The sequence below is a fragment of the Fundulus heteroclitus genome, chromosome 20, assembly GCF_011125445.2.
Source record: "Fundulus heteroclitus isolate FHET01 chromosome 20, MU-UCD_Fhet_4.1, whole genome shotgun sequence".
Lineage (NCBI taxonomy): Eukaryota > Metazoa > Chordata > Actinopteri > Cyprinodontiformes > Fundulidae > Fundulus > Fundulus heteroclitus.
The window spans coordinates 30,506,475-30,523,465 of record NC_046380.1 but is presented as its reverse complement, the minus strand read 5'-3'; the positions used below and the strand labels follow the sequence as shown (position 1 = coordinate 30,523,465).

General features: G+C 40.8%; 1 protein-coding gene across 4 annotated transcripts in view; it reads right to left on the bottom strand.

Annotated features, from left to right (window-relative positions):
* Positions 1-3,772: 3,772 nt before the first annotated feature.
* plxna1b (plexin A1b) overlaps positions 3,773-16,991 on the bottom strand; it is a 254,801-nt gene continuing 241,582 nt past the window's right edge. For 2 of the 4 annotated variants that reach the window (XM_012870500.3, XM_012870502.3), the window contains exons 27-32: positions 16,336-16,444; positions 14,581-14,771; positions 10,622-10,791; positions 10,243-10,455; positions 10,006-10,156; positions 3,773-8,782 (exon numbers count right to left, since the gene is read on the bottom strand). In XM_012870500.3, coding sequence (XP_012725954.1) covers positions 8,687-8,782; positions 10,006-10,156; positions 10,243-10,455; positions 10,622-10,791; positions 14,581-14,771; positions 16,336-16,444 — 930 coding nt within the window. In that variant the 3' untranslated portion in view covers positions 3,773-8,686. The remainder of the gene's footprint in view (positions 8,783-10,005; positions 10,157-10,242; positions 10,456-10,621; positions 10,792-14,580; positions 14,772-16,335; positions 16,445-16,991) is intronic. The other 2 variants (XM_012870503.3, XM_012870504.3) reach the window with 1 other exon arrangement.

The following is a 16,991-nucleotide window of genomic DNA, read 5'->3' as shown; positions in this document are numbered from 1 at the left end:
TGTAACTGGGAAGAAGTTGGCCATGAATTTGACCAACTTCATCGCATTCTTCTTCCTCCGAGGGAAATAAATACTAACGCCGTTCCCATATGAGTGTCTATGTCTTTGGCGGGCTGAAGGATAGAAACACCTGCACTTAACACCCACTCCTCGTTTTGCCAGCTGCCTTTTCGGAGCGGCACGACTGAAAGAGGTGACAGTAATCCAACTTGTAGCTTCCCTCAACGAGTCACGCCTGTCACCTTTTCTTTGCTACGAGCAACTGAACCGCTCACCGGATTTAGCGGCCCTATAGATACAGTTGCCACTCATGGTGTACTTGTTCCACCACACACTTGATGCAAAACATTGAGGTCGAGACACACACACACACACACACACACACACACACACACACACACAAAAACATAGAATTTCAATTCTACTGCATGTGATAAAACAGAGAACACTCCAATTGTAACTAAACAAGATTAAAAAGCGAAAGGAGGCAAATATAGATCACAGCTTTATTAACTAGAGCAACAGAATCTGACATGCAAAGAAGGGGTAGAGGGTGGGAGGGCAAAGAAATGAGCACCGTGTGCTTCACAAGGAATTCATCATAATGTTTGAGCCGTGAGATCATTTGCCTCTTGACAGGATCATTACGAGAATCAGCGCTCGCGCGACCATTACACAATTCCAGCGCTCTTCCTTGGATGGAATTTTAATTGAATTAGCCCGGCTGCTTACACATGGTGCGAACGATAACATTTTCTGTCTATCTAGCCGCATTGAATCCATTGGGATGAGGGAAGGTGGTGCTGACGTTTGGAGGCAGGCTATGGGGTGAAAAGAGGACAGGGTAGTGTATTCCAGTCATTTCTACTTGGTCTCCTTTCTTCCCCCTCCGCTCCATCCCTTCTTCTTGTTCAGCAACAATACGCTCTATTAAAATCAGCAGCCTGGCTCATCTGAGCCGACTGACACTCTGCTGTGTTCCACACACAGAGCCGCTCTTCCATGCAAGTGCGCACATAAGCTGAGGGCAGTGCGAGCATGATGTATGACTACAAGCTAAATGTGTTAGTATTACCTCTGCTGGAGAACCACCCCCCCCCCCAGCAGCCAGTCGAGTACATTTCTGTAAAAATGATTAACGACGCTGATCGTGTCATGAAAGGAGACTGCTATTTTGCTGCTGCGTTAAAAAAACGGTTCATTTTGATTTGAAATATTCAATAATTAAACGAAGATTAAGATTAAGAGAATGACATGTTCCATTGAGAGGCTAAAGTTGTAGCGTATACTGAAAGTAAGTAGGAATATTTCAAAACAGCGAAACTAAAGACCTATACATCCTCTACCTGCATCCCTGCCACGGCCAGAGCCACCCTTCTGCTCCTACAAGCCCAGCAATGAGTTACTGATTCAACTCAGCCGAACAGATGTCAACAGAAAACAACTGGAAAAGATGGAGCTGATGACGATGCTCGCAGCAACCCTGAAACCGAGAAGCTGAAAGAAGCTAAAGCCAGCAACTGATCTACCGTTCCGGCTGCAATGAATTATGTTGCTGAAAATGCACTTAAGCCCTAAAGTGCAAGTTATTACTAACAGTATGTGTTACTAAAGCGAATTGCATTGCAATCGTCTTTTTTTTTCTAGATTCAATGCTGAATCTAGAAAAAAATACAATGCAATTTGCTTTAGTTTTCTTTTTAAGTGAGGTAAAGTTGAAGACAACAAGTAAAGAAGCCTCAACCCTCAACCAAATTCAGGAACCCACGCTGAACGTGGAGAACCTCGAAAGCAGAAGTCACAGATCCAGACTGAGACTCGTCTGGTTACCTGAGAGAGCTGAATAGAGGGAAACCACAACATTCCTGAAGACTTCGTTGCTCCATGTTCAAGGAGGGGATGCATAGGTTGCAGGGTCAATATACTCCAAATGTTTGGAAAAACAAGTACTGCCCTCTTATTTCCATCTTATACTTGTTTACAGCAGAAAACTTTGCTAAAAAATAAATAAATAAAGGAGCACCTTAAATATACATCAGATCTCAACTGAGGAGAACCAACCCGATGAGAGTTTCATCCAAAATCACAGTGAAACCGAAAAATTGACTGGTCCAATTTGTTGAAATGTCAATGCAGCAACTCAGAATGGTCCTCAGTAGTTTGTATGGCTCTCATGTGGTGGTATGCATGCCTGACATCGTTGGCATTATGAGATGACGGATGGTGTCCTGGGGTGTCTCCTCACAGATCCTGACCAGGGCGTCACCGAGCTCCTGGACAGTCAAAGGACAGCCTGGTGGCGTCGGATGGACCCAAACATGACGTCCTAGAGATGTTGGGGAGCGTGGAGATCAGTCTACGGTATCAATTTCTTCAACTTGCAGCATACTATTACCACATGGGGAAGGGGATTATCATGCACCAGGAGGAACCCATGACCCACAGCACCAGCAAAGGGTCTGAGGATTTCATCCCGATACCTAATAGTTGTCATGGTGACATTGTTTATTCTGTACAAACCTGTGTTTCTCTCCATGATATGCCTTCCCAGACCAACATTGACACACCACCAAACGGATCATGCTGAACAATCACGCAGGCAGCATAACGTTCACCACAGCGTTTCCAAACTCTTTCATGTTTGTCACATGAGCTCAGCATGAACCTGTTATCTGTGAAGGCAACAAGGTGAAAATGCAGATCCTACCAGTTCTGGCGCTTTCTGGTAAATGCCGGTCAAGCCCCACAGTGCCAAGCAGTGAGCTTTGGGGCTACTAAGGGACACTCGGCCCTCAAGACACCCTCATGTTGTCTGTTTCTAATGGATTGATCAGAGACATTCATGGCAGAGGCCTGCTGGAGGTCACTTTGTACATTCTGGCAGTACTCATCCTGTTCCTCCTTGCAGAAATGAGGAAATAGCAGTCCTGCTGAAGGGTTAGAGACCTCCAAAGCTCCTGTCTAGCTCTCTTAGAGTAAACGTCTGTCTCCTGAAATCTCCTCCGCGCTCTTGAGCCTGTGCTGGGAGACACAGCAAACTTCTGACCATGGAACATATTGATGTGCCATCCTGGTGGTGTTGGGTTCTGTAGGGTCCGGGTATCGCCTCACGCTACCAGTAGAGACACTGACAGATGCAAAACAGTCAAAGGAAAATAAGGGAAAAAGAGTTCTTCACCTGCAAAACCAAAACACGATTTTGGGGTTATCTCCTTGTTCCTTTAATGGACCTGTTAATTTCAATAACACCAAAATAGGTGACGCTGATTAACAACCCTCCTCTTCTGCTGATCTGACCAGATCAATACCCTAAAGGTTTATAGCTGACTTCATATTATACTCTGATTAAATAGTGTACCTTCAATGTTTTGAGGAAAATGCGCTCAATCCATGTGTGCAATTTAAATTTGGTTTGATGCTTCTAAATAAAAAAAAAAATCAAGTATCAACAAAGTATCAGTTCTCCCTTACTTGGGTCAATGAGCCCTTTGAACCAGGTAGAAAAGACCTGAGTTTTACAATAGCTATAAAGATGTATGCAGAGTACACTAGACATAGCTCATTTGTCAAGCACCAGAATGTAGTCCCCATGTACCCGGGTGTGTCTAATTGCAGCAGGATGTTGGATGGTTGAAAAGATGAGTCGCTGGACTTTATTCAACATTTCCATCAGTGACTCTGCAGACCAATCAGCTTCAGTATTTTAAGCATGTGGGAACATGTGTGGAAACTGCGTGAGCATGTCTCAGAAGGAAAACTCCCAGCCACAACGTATTTAGCAAAAAATGTTTAATCTCTCCTTGATGCGTGTTTATTTACAAGTAATAAATCTGCAAAATAGGAAATAACATAATATTTACACAATGAGTGTTAACCTGCAAACATGTGACAGTCGCTTCAAGTCTGAAACTCTAAAAAAGCATCAGTAATTGAAGTATTAAAATTCTCTCGCCCGACCATCTGAAATCCGTTTGCGTCGCGTTTCTGTGGATCCCTAGAAACGATCACTCTGAAGAAAGAAAACGGAACGTGTTTTGTAGACCGACAGGAAAGCAGGATAACCAAACGGAAACCAGGTCTTGCTTGGATTCAGCGATGGTTTAAAAAAGGCCAGAAGAAAAAAATGACCAAAGAGTACAGAACTATAGACCAGTGTGTGCTGAGCCCTCACCCTGAAGACAGAGCAGAAAATCGGACATGCTCATTTGTTTCGATGCGTCTGAAAACAGCAAATAATCCAACAACAAAGAAACACAGTCAGCTTCCTGTACTTGTAAAAAGTTGCAACCTGGCTGCTGACGGCGGCTGCTGCTGCTGCTTCAGATGACACAAACCCTTTTAGACAAACATTCTTCCACCTCAGATACGGTTAATGCAAATCATCGGCCATTTTGAGCTATTCAAAATGAGAAATGGAGAAGGGAAGCCGGCAAAGCGATTTAGACTTGCAAAGAGGGTCAATTTAAAAAAAAAAAGAAAGAAAAAAGCAAGCAACCGTGAACAGTGATAAATGAATCTGACCTCTAATCAGCCAGGATGACATGAACAGCATCAAAAATAGAGAAAGAGCTGAGAAGGTGGGACTATTTTTAAAGAGTGACAGATTACCAGCAGGATACTGAGCAGTGTGCTCCTGTAGCTGATTCTGTCCCCCTGTACTCAGACACATCCGTCAACAGAGGTCCCTTTAGTGCGCAGCTGAGCTTCAGCAATAACCTATGTATAAGAGCACCAAAATGTAAGACTGCAGCAATAACTCAGAGGAAACAGTGGTGGCTCATGGATAAATGAACAGTCAGACATACCCGCCCAGGGTGAGTACATGTTGGGGATTTTAGATTTTGAGCTAGATCTGACCAAATGCTCTCCTGAATCCTTAAAAGACTCAGTTTCTGTGTGTAAAGGAATCTAGTAAACAGATACCAAGTTCAGCCCTGTTAACCGGCCACAAGTTGCTGTCATATTTAAGTACTGTGCTTACAACACTGGGGGCGCCTCCCCACCCCCACCTATTGACTGGACGTGGAAACAAGCTAAACAAAATGTGTTAGTGTCTGAACGTACTTCTTTTTTTGGATAGCTTTGGCCACCCTCTAACAGAATCGCATCCTGGGCCGTTAGCCATATTGTCCACATCCAAAGTGCCCACTGCCGACGGTGCAAAGGAAAGAATGTTGTGAAAGTTTTTCGTTTTTCCATATATCATTTAACAGGAATGACATAAGAGCAAACATTTAGATCTAAGAAATATAATTTCCTATTATTGCATGGACAGGCCTGCTTGTTTCCGGTCTACAGAGTAAACGATCAAGTCCAAACGAGTTTCCAGTTAAAAAAAAAAAAAAAAGGTTCCTATGCATGTCGATCCTCAGACATGTCCGGTAAACAAAGTGGTTGGGTTGAACAGTGACAGTATTTCTGATGACAGCCCTAATGTTGGATAGAAAAGCAAAGGTACAAGAGTTAAAGCAGCTAGTCACATTTCCTTAGCGACGACACAGCGGCTCATCTGATCCGATGAACAGTTTCACTCCGATCCTTCAGATCGGGAAAACAAAACCTGGAGTTCAGTCAAGTACTTCAACTTCTCTTCCATGTACCGTAAAAATGTACAATTTACATGATGAAAAAAACTAACACAAAGGGGGAAATAAATGGCAAACCGCATTTGTTCATTAAGAAAAAGTATACAATTTACAAATGAAACATTAACAAAAACATTATACAGACCACAGTTTGGTTTCTCGGTAAGCGGAAAAAAAAAAAACATTTCTTACCACAAGGTCAAAAACTATGACATCAAGACTTAAAAAAAAAAAAAAAGAGAAACAGAAATCCTCTTAAGAGAGAAGCAATATAAAAAAGCTTAAGCCACACGTGGCAATAGGCTAGTTTTAAAACAAGAGCTGCAGGCTGAGGGGAGGATTACTCAGCCTGATGTGGCAAATGAACAGAGGCGCTTCTACAACCTCAGTGTGGATGAAAAGCTAAAACCCATATCTCCTATTTAGAAGTTAGAGGTGAACAGAAAGGCTCAGTTGATCTTTTCCATGCCCCTTTTTGGGGGTATTAACAAGAAGGAATGCTGGGGAATAGTGGCTGGAGGCTGAAAACAGCTTTTCTGACTTAGTTTCACTTTTAAGGGGCTCAGCTAAATAACTACCTGAACTCATAATAGTAGTCTCCCACCAGCAAGAGTCTAGCTGTGCTTTATTTTGGGTTGGGCAGATGTTTTTTAAGAGAAGGCTAACAGAAACTGATGACCTGTGGAGTCTTGATTGTTAGATACAGCTGCATCTCAGTATATTACAATATATATATATAAAAAAAAAACTTCATTTATTTCTGTAATTCAATTTAAAAACTGAAACTTGCAGTAGATAGACTATGTGCAGAGCGATTGATTCCAAGAGTTTATTTCTGTCCTTTTTGATAATCAGGGCTTACAGCTAACGCAGACCTTTTTAGAAAATGGATATTACTTATAACCAAATTAACTAAAATAGGTTTTTAAAACAGAAATTGTGTTTAATGGACTCCATGATCATAGAGAAGACTGCCGACATACTATCATTTACACCCTCCAAAGAGGAGGACAAGCCCTACAAGTTCATTACCAAAGAAGCTGGTTGGCAAGAGGGCTGTGTCCAATACTGAGGGAAAATTAAGTGGAAGGAAGAAAAAAAAAGAGCTGGTAGAAAAAAGGTAGACAAACAACAGGGATAACCGAAGCCTTGATGGATGTTGAAGCAAAGGACATTTAGGAGTATTGGGCGTAGGCCGTGACCAAAGTCAGTACTTTGAGAACCTTCACAGAGATGTATGCAGGACATGGGCTACAATAGTCACTTTTCTTGTATTAAGCCAGTCCTGAATCCGAGATGACATCAAAGGCTCCTTACCTTCATGGAAACAAAAGACTTAGTCTAAAAAGAATTTAATTAGGAAATCCAGGTCCCGGAGTCTGGAGGAAGAGTGAATAGGCAGATAATCCAAGCCATTCAAGGTCCAGAATAAAGTTTCCACAGACAGTTAAGATATGGGGAGCCATGCAACGAGCTGAGGCTGGTCCACTTTGTATGATCAAGTTCAATCAAGCGCAGAATCTATGGAGGATTGTCAAGAAGAAGATGGGAGATGCCAGCGCCAACAACCCAGACGGACTGGAGGCGGCTGTTAAAGCAACCTAAGCTTCCTTAATTAGTACCTCAGCAGATCCACAATCATCGCCACAAAGCACTGATGCAGTAAACCTTGCAAAAAAGAGCCCTAACCAAGTCGTACTGTACTGCACATGGGCCTACTTTTTAAAAGAAAATTGGGGTTTTAGTACGCTTTAAGCCAGAATCATCTTAACCGACAGAAATAAACACTTGAAAACCATGGCTCCATGTGTAAGGGAGCTTTAGAGTATATGGGCTTCACTGTTTTTGAATTACTGAAATGAACCATTCAATAATGCTCTAACTGAATGGGATGCAACTGTATGGTGTCAAAGATGCATCAGGAAAACTACAGTAGAATATTTTAGGTAGTGCAATGTAGCTACTTCATTGTTCTACTAGCTTTTGCTTCTTGAGCCTGATAGCTTCTAACTCCTCATGTACTTTTCTAACGATAAAGTAACTATTACGTGATATTTGGCTTTTTAAAACCAACAGATTCCACCGCACAGCATCTCAATGAAGTTTTTGTCTGTCGCTATGTTTACTTCCACGTTCAACAATGATCTCAATCAGCTCTTTTCAGTCCCTAGGCAATGTTCATATTTAAAAATCCGACTGTATCACATTCCATCTAACAAAATGTCTCTGCACTAAACAACATTCAAAGAAAACATGGCACAGTACGACTTTTTTTTATTTTGTTTTTCATTCGTTTTCTGCCTACTTGGAGTCTTTTCTTTTGGACTTGAAATATCAAATCATGTTTCACCATTTATTCATTGTATTCATCAGTTTAAATGAAAAAAAAAAAAAAAACAGAACACAACAAAAATGTTTTCTCCCTAATCTTTCATTAAAAACTGTATTTATATATAATATCTATATAGTCTTGCTTTGTAACGTTTCTGTAAATTGTGCAAATTCAGCAGTAATACAAGTGGCGAGAGATCAGAGAGTGGGCAGTTGATTACATTTATACAAAAAAAAAAAAAAAAAAAAGAAAAGGTGAGGAATCACGTGACCTTCAGAGCTACTCTCCACCGGCTCGAACAGATCGGTCCACTCTGTTGGTGACGCCATGTGTGGAGTGTCTGAGCTCCTGTCGTTTTTCATGATCATCATCAGTCTCATAATGACAAATTCTTCTAAAAATCAAAAAAAAAAAAAAAAAAAAAATCTAACTCAAGCAAACCACAAACACCAACATCCACGAGAACCAAACGCTGTCAAGAGACTTTGTTCTCCATGTATGCATGTGTGGAAATGTCTGGAGTCTCTCACACAGACACACGCTGCACCGCGGCTGCAGACGAACACAAACATACACATGTAAGCGTACACAGGCCCGCCCATCTCCGCCGAACCCCACCCCAAGTCTGGAGTATACTGCTTCGATCCTTTTTGCAGTTCGTGTTTCCTGGGGATGGACTTTTTCTGTTTGTTTGTTGTCTGAGAAGAGCGAGGGAGGCAGAGCAACAGATGGAGGAGAGCAGTGAGGAGAGGGAGCAGGTGGATTGTCCTCAGCTGGCCAGAGCCATTGTGTCGATGACCTGCTCCAGCTTGCTCCGCAGTCTCTGTCTCCTCGCCTGCTCGTCCCGCTCCAAAGCTGACAAGATCTGAAAATAGAAAGGGGAAGAAGTCAGCACCTGTCGCACGTGCGTCGACCTTAGTTTTCACAGCATGTTCACATTCCTACGAAGGCTGAAGTTGAATGAAATCCTGTTTTCAGGTTAGCTCCTCGAGTTTCACCTTTTTTTTTTTTAATCATGGAGGAAAACAGTGTAGCAGCAATCCTTCACCTATTTAGCATCTATATTGACAAGAAAGCCTTTAAAATATTGGTTTAGCACTGGTGAAACAGAAGCGAAGAGAAACTAATATAAACCAACACTGTACAGGCGTCCCTTGTGGGTGCAGTTTAATCAGACCAGGAAAACTGTGAATACTCTAAGGTAGAACACGAAAACGCTCCACACCAAATTAATACAAGACTACTGATAATGCCCACACACAAAAGGTTGCTTGTTTTTATTCCACAGTGGACACAGTTCAGGTCACCAGTTACAACAGCAGTGGAGAAGGTTCCGTATGTATGGCAAGCTCACTAGTCATATAATAGCTCTTGATGCTAGTTTATTCGTTCTATTTGCTTGGCATCATGGATGCCAATTTTGTATACTAGTTTAAAACTCGTAATTTAGTTTAAAAATGTAATAAAGGCACTAAATATGCCCACAGGCATCAACATATACTAAATAAATGTCTAGACACCCAGTGTTTAAACAGCTTTAAATCGCGAGTGTTTAACATTTCTTATTTTATATTTAACAGCTTACTGAAGCTATTTATTTACAATTATGGAACTAACGATTGAAGCTGAATGTTTGAGGGATGTTCTTCCCCAGGACAGAGTTGATTCCTTCTCTAAATAACCCAAAAACAAACAGGTTCCTCAGCTAGAGCAAAAATCACAGAACAATTGCCATCAATACATATATATAAAAAAAAAAACACAAGTAAAAATAGAAGCAATGATTGAACATATGTACAAATGTAACCTAAATTGAAGTATAAATCTGAGCAAACACAGAATTTTTTTGGCCTTCTTAAGATCTTGCAGAAACCATGCAGTCAGCTGGATGGACTTTAACTGCTCTTTATGTCAACACCTGATATAAAACGATAGTGCCAGTGATGCTAAAGCTTAAAAAGACAAAAAAGACTGAAGTAAAGGTAATCCAATCTTTGTTTTAAATTCTGGCCATCAGTCCCAAACTGGTTCCCGATTTGCCAGGTATCGAACTTCCTAACTGTTTAAGAGAAAAATGTCAAATCTGACCTCATCTTTGTACTTGACAATGTAGGAGTAGATCTCGTGTAGAGCCGACATGCTGTTGAACTGGTTTGCATGCAGCCGGGACTGCTCCGCCAGGTAGGCACTCATGTCCTGGTCACTGATGGCAGGCATCCGGGAGATGTCCGAGTAGTACCTGAGCAAACGTAAGGAGGAGTTTACATCCAGAAATGCTAAAAAAAAAATAAGCCTGGCAATATCAACTCCATCTCAGTGACCCACCTTTCAACCCAGTTCTTGTAGTTGGGGATGTCTTTAGCATACAGCAGCTTGTTAGAAGGAGAGTCCTTCCCTAGTTTGTGCTCCGATGTTGAACACGAGTCCATAAAAGTCTGAGCCACCACGGACAAGCACGCATCTGTAATGCTGTTCTTGTGAATGTCAAAGACAAACTGTGGGTTCTTGATCACATTCACCCAGAACCTCAGTGGAAGACTACAAGGATGGAGAGAAATCCGGGTGTAGACGGAGGGATGGAGAGGAAGAAATGCAGTGTTAGCGCCCCGTGACAAGAGACATTTCAAACAGACCATTCACACCAAGGCTGACAAAAGGCCACAGAGGGTAAGAGCGCTGTCAGCACTGCAGCGCTTTTCCTCACCAGTTGCTCTTCCAAGTGTGCCGTACGTCAGAGTCTGTTATCGAGTGTTTGTCCGCCTGCTCGTCGAGGAAGTCGAACATGTACTTGATGGCGAGCGGTAGGGCGCTGCCGCGGTGCGCTGTGCTGAAGATGGTTTCAAACAAGTCATCCACAAACTTCTGGAGCGTACCCTGAAGAAGAGAACCAACACCGGCTTACAGTTTCACTCAGTGTCCGACATCCTCCCTCTTGGCCAAGAAGAACCCTACACTGCAAAAAGGGAACTAAAAGTAAGTGAAATTTTCTTGAAATCAGTGTATTTTTCCTTGATTAGAGCAGGTAAATAAGACTATTTGCCAATAGAATGAGATTTTTGCACTTAAAATAGGAACAATTCATCTCCATCATCTTATTTCAAGTGCAGTTAATATAATTATCTTATTTTAGGTGTAGAAATACTCATTCCATTGGCAAATAGTCTTATTTATCTCCTCAAATCAAGGAAAAATACACTAATTTCAAGAAATTTTTACTTACTTTTAGTTCCCTTTTTTCAGTGTAATACTTGTTGGGAAGCAGGGATGAAACTAGTACAGATAGATTTGTACGACTAAAAACCAATAGCGAAGACATTTTGTCTACAAACGACAAACACATGGACGGATAGCTGAGTGGGTACAGCTTGTAACAATGAGATTGGGAATAAAGTCTTGGTTTTTTTACTCAATACTCATTCTGATCTGGAAAATATTCAAATCAACATCCATACTTTTTCCTGACTTTACAGACTATATATATATATATATATATATATATATATATATATATATATATGGAAAAACCTTCTAAAGATTGATAACCCTGATTGAATTGCACACACCAGCTATTATGCACATTTTTAATCCCACCACATACCCATCTTGGAGTGATCACCTGAGTGGGTCTGTCAGGTTATGTTTAATTTAAGGCCTCTAAGGATTAAGAAGTCATTGTAACCCAAAACAAGTATACCAGTTTACCCAGCTGTGTGAAAGCAGAATCTGCTTGGACCATCTAGCTGCAGGCGAAAGCTGTCAGCAGAAGGTTTTTAAGAATGACAGTGCTTTGCTCTCAGTGCTTCAGCTTCCTGAGAGTTTGTGACGATGCAGAGTGCTCACTAGTCTTTACTGTATTCAAGAAGGGGCTCAATGGGAGTTCAGCCTAAGGCTCCTCTGCCATGTTTTTTTTTTTTTTAACCACATAACACAACTCTGGAGAGCCAGAATTCCTACAAAGTCCTCTGAAGTTGAAATTATTTGATATTTCCCACAAGCCCTTTCCTCCAAACAACCAGGCCACCTTCTGCAAAAAACTTTATTTATACCAGACAGAAAATTCAAGTTGCAGTTTTGTACTCAGTCACATTAACAAATCTGCTTCCTAAACACACAAAGCTGTGGGGGATGTAACAAGTAGAAGCAAACTGCAGCGCTCCATGTTCCCCCCATTGTCTTCCTCTGGCTTGCATGCTAATCATTTCCCCGTTGAGGCTGTGGTGATGAAGCTAACCTTGCACTTTCCTACCTGGAGCTGAAACAATGGAAATCTTGCGCTAATGATTGAACCATCAGGGAGAGAGGAATTATGAGGCTATGGGATCTTCTCACCGCTTTCATTCCTTTCGATTGTCTGAGCAAATGGGTTTGTGTGTCTTGTATTTGCAAGGACACTGGTTTCCAATCAGCTGTTAAGGGAGCAGAGACCAACAGAAATTTGTGAGGGTTTGTTTGGCATTTGCATAAATTAGGGAAAAATTAACTTGGACGATTTGCACATTAAAGATTTTTAATTTTTCCTCTCGTGGCTCTTATGTTTAACATAATCCCATTTGATGAAAATTGCTATTTTTTTTTAAACAATAATAATTCAGCCTAGTGGGATAGTTCAGAGTAATCAGTATCTTACCCAAAGTAGACAGCAGTTAAAGTCGTCTAATTTAGAGAACCGGGGGTAGCTCTGTAGGGTCAAGTTCATAGCAGTGCTGATTTAAGAACATTTCTTCCAACCAAATCTACAGAAACTAGAAACGGATCTCCTAGTTTAATCAATATATTAGGTCTCTTTTTGCCTGGCAGCTTTTCATGCAACTGCAGTTGACTTTTTTACTATTTTCTCAATGAGTATTTGTGAAGATTTGAACGACCAACCATTACTATTAAATCCAAAATTTAGGATTATAGCCAGTTAGCCTGTCGTTTCAATGGTTGTTTCCCATCCACACCAGTCATAGTCTAAGAACCACAGGTCCACATTAAAGCCTTAATCTAGAAGGTCTACAGGTCAAAAAAGCTGTGAAATTGTTCTCAATGTATTGTTAAATAGCAAAACCAAACAATTATCAATATTAACATAAATCTAGGTTCTGATGTGACAAACAGAAGATCATGTTCAACATAAATCTATGTAAAAAGTAATTTATTTTTTGAGAACAATGAAGTCTGGAAGTGCATTTTTTCTTTCAATACGTGCATTATTTCCATAACTTTTTTTTCTGTCTGTTGTAACTTTTAAAGGTATGATATATGATATAAAATAATTTTATATTATTTTATATCATATTTAAATTGCTGCCTGCCATGCTTCAGTACATTTATCAACAGCATTTACATAGTCAAGTCTATTTTAAACTTGTATTGTCTTACTATATACAAATTTTCCATTTGTTTTTAGTGAGATATTTTCATCTTGTCCAGGGACAATGGATAAAAAATAGCCTATGGCTAACTCTGGTGCATTGTTAATTAATGTATATTGTCCTTGCTAAATAAATCAAGAAAATAAATAATAAACTGTAGCTCAATGGGAGGAACAACCACTTAATAGCCAAAAGTTGGGGGTTTGATTCCATTTTTGTCCTGCTACATGCCAATGTACCCCTGAGCAAGGCCCTTAACCCCAAATGGCCAACCGACCTGTGTATCGCTGATCGGTAGGCAACTAAGATAATTATTTGCATGGACGACTTCAAGCAAATAATTTTATTAGCATTCTTTTCATCTGTATGTACAGCACAGTCATATTCAATGAATTAGAGTATCATCAAAAAGTCTATTTGTTTCAGTAACCCAATTAACTAAGTTAAACAAATTACATAGATTAATTACCCACAGACTGATGTTTTAAATCCCTTATCTCTGTTAATAAGGATTTTTTTGCTTACATTTAAGATTAGAATATTACATCAAACTATATTGAAAAAATATACAGAAAGGTGGGCTTAATGAAAAGTATGTTTAATCCTTGCTTAAAGGTTATATTTAATCTGACACATGAATCGCATTGGAAGCTATACTCTGATTTATTGAATATGACTGTAAATATGCCAGTGTAGAGAGCATTTCTTCAGGCTTGCTTTCCAGACAACTGAATCACTAAAACCATTCACAAACATGGGCTCACAATAATCTCTTTGATCCGTTGATAATGATGTCTACACAGTGCCAGCCTAAACCGTCCCAGGAAATAAAACAGCTCCTGTGCTTCACTGTGTTTAAAACAAGTTAACAGACTAAACCAGACGATGTAGTTTAAAAACCAGCCTGGCTGATTTTCATCTGCAATCACAGGCTGAATGAAAACCACAGAATCTCACAACCTCTCTGTGTGTGTGTGTGTGTGTGTGTGTGTGTGTGTGTGTGTGTGTGTGTGTGTGTGTGTGTGTGTGTGTGTTCTGGAGAAGATGGTGAATAATGATGGCACAGACCTGCATCTAAAAGCCCAGAGGCTGCCAACAGAGGGCCCAGTAACACAAAGCTAACAACTCAATAGTCAAAGGTCAACCTCCTAATTAAGACTGTACATATGTGTCTTTGTGGAAAAGGTTATGAAAAATGTTAATGAGCTTTGAGACCACTGCCAAACAAAGGTCAGCAGAGACTGCAGGTTTAAATGGACTACACGACATGGTTCATGTCGAAGGGGGAGAAAGTGTTTCCTGTTACCTTAGTGGCGAGCAGTCTGGTCAGGTAGATCTCTGAGACCATCTTGCTCCCTCTGTCCCCCTCCCTTTGGTCTGAGTGGTCGTGGTTCTTTACCAGATGCCACAGCTTGGTGCCGCTCTCGAGATCAGGGGTGATCATGGGCGTTCGGGAGCGCAAGCTGTCTGGACTGCTGGCTGTCCTCAGCATGCTCTCTGGAGACATTAAAAGGAAGGTCAGGTTAAAGCCCAGTGGGACACAGCAAGTAGAAAGAGAAAACGGGAGCTTGACTTAGACTCCTTTTACTTAATTCATCAATAAGTGTGTGTGTGTTTCCCATGATCACTTCAGCAAGAGCAAATGCTTGTGTGCAGAAAACAGTGTCCTCTAGTGGGGAGGGTAAGAATCCCATTTACTGTATTGACCTAAAATAAATATACCGAATGGACTTTACAACATTTTGTCACATTACAACAATCCTCAGTGTTTATTCATGGGGATTTGATGTGACACTACAACACAATGTAGTGCATTATTGTGAAGTAGAAGGAAACCTTTAGGTGTCCATTTGTATTCAGCACACCAGAGTGTATGCTTTGTAGTGGCACCTTTCACTGACAAAGACAGCTACACGTCTTTTGGGAAATGGTTCCATCACTTCGCACACCTAGAGATTGAACTATTTGCCCATTTCCTCTAAGAAAACAGATCAAGTTCAGTCAGTCTTGCTACAGATTCTAACTTTAATTCAGATGTTCACTAGGACACAATCTGGTATTGTCTAAACCAGATTCGTTGTCCTGCTAGGAAGTGAATCTCAAGTTTTTTGCAGCCTCTAACAGGTTTTTTTTTAAATCTCCATCCATCTTCCAATAAACTCTGACCAGCTTTCATGTCACTGCTGAAGAAAAGCATCGCCACAAAATAATTTTTGTTCCCATGTTTCACCTCTGGGTTAGGTGGCATGCTCATTTTCTGCCATACCGGCCAGAAAATTCAGTGTTGGTCTCATCTGATCAGAGCCCCTTCTTCATCATCATCATCCAAAAAAGAAAAAAAAAATCTCAGATCTAAGAACAAATTTCAAGTCCACAGGAGTAAAAGTCATAAATAAAAAGCATGAGGCAGCTGCAAGCATTAACCTTCCTGTGAAGTTAAAAGCTTTTTGAAAGGTGACAGCCGTGTCACTCATTCAATCCTGAATAAAAATGTCTGTCATTCTCCAAACCCCACCCCCCCTCTTCCATTTATCGGACAATGATCCCATATTTGTGACACAGAGCATTTTGCTTTCACTTTGAATGCTTGTCACTCAGGTGACAAAGCAGGAAAGGATTGAGAGGTTTGAAATGTCAGGTGAGAATGTGGACCGCGGATGGGCAGAGTAAAGGTGATGAGGTGTGTGTGAGCAGATATTTGCAGCAAGCCTGAGGGACTGTTAGTATGGACCAAACTAGTTAAACAAGTAAAAAAAAAGTGCATCTGATAGTTTTTGCATTTATGTAATAGTGGCTAAATAGTTTATTCCACGTACACAATTTTAATCAATCAACTATCTAAAAGTAAACATATTTTCTTGACTCTTTTTGCTATAATCTATGCTGTAGCTGCTCCACCAAACAAAACTAACATCCCCTCTACAGCGGAGGTGCAGTTTATACACAAAAGACTGTTTACACACATGACAAGTGACACACAACAGACATGAAACCTAACACATACATATATATACTTATACACGCACACATATACACAAACACACAGAACACACACACACACCTTCTCTCGTACCATATCTGCTGAGGGACTTGGTGAATGTGGAGGAGTTGGAGATGTTGTAGGCCGAGTTCTGTTTGGGCACCAGGGCGATCACTGAGCCATCTGTCACCTGCAACAGGACTTCCAAGTTCAGTTTTACAGCACAGCAGAGAGCCCACCAGCAGGACTTTACTATACCGGTCTCAACGACCCCAAATATTTTCTATAAAGCGTCATTCTGATCCGTTTTAGTTCTCCGTTGGTGTACGCTACCTTTGCATTTTGTTCTCTCATTTTCTGACCAAGGCAGCAGATTGCACAATTGCAGCAGGAAAAAAATAAGTACCAATTAAATCCTTGGGATTCATCTTGTGGCTTAAAGCTGACTGCCCATATAGAACTATACCAAACTTTTCTAAAGTTACAGTTTTAAAACAGCTACACTTTTTCCATCACCCCCTCTCTACAATTTCAAGGGTTTTTATTAAGATGCCAGAAAAGTGCAGTTGTATGAAGCGTAGATTAGTACATGTCTACCCGTGCTAGCCAATTAAAGGCTACTGCTATATCTTCGCCCGTCTGGTGTTAATTAACAGGACCAAGCATCACTCTTTCCAAGTTATAAAAAAAAAAAAAAAAGCTACAGAGACCCGTCAAGCAACCAATTGCAGGCTAGC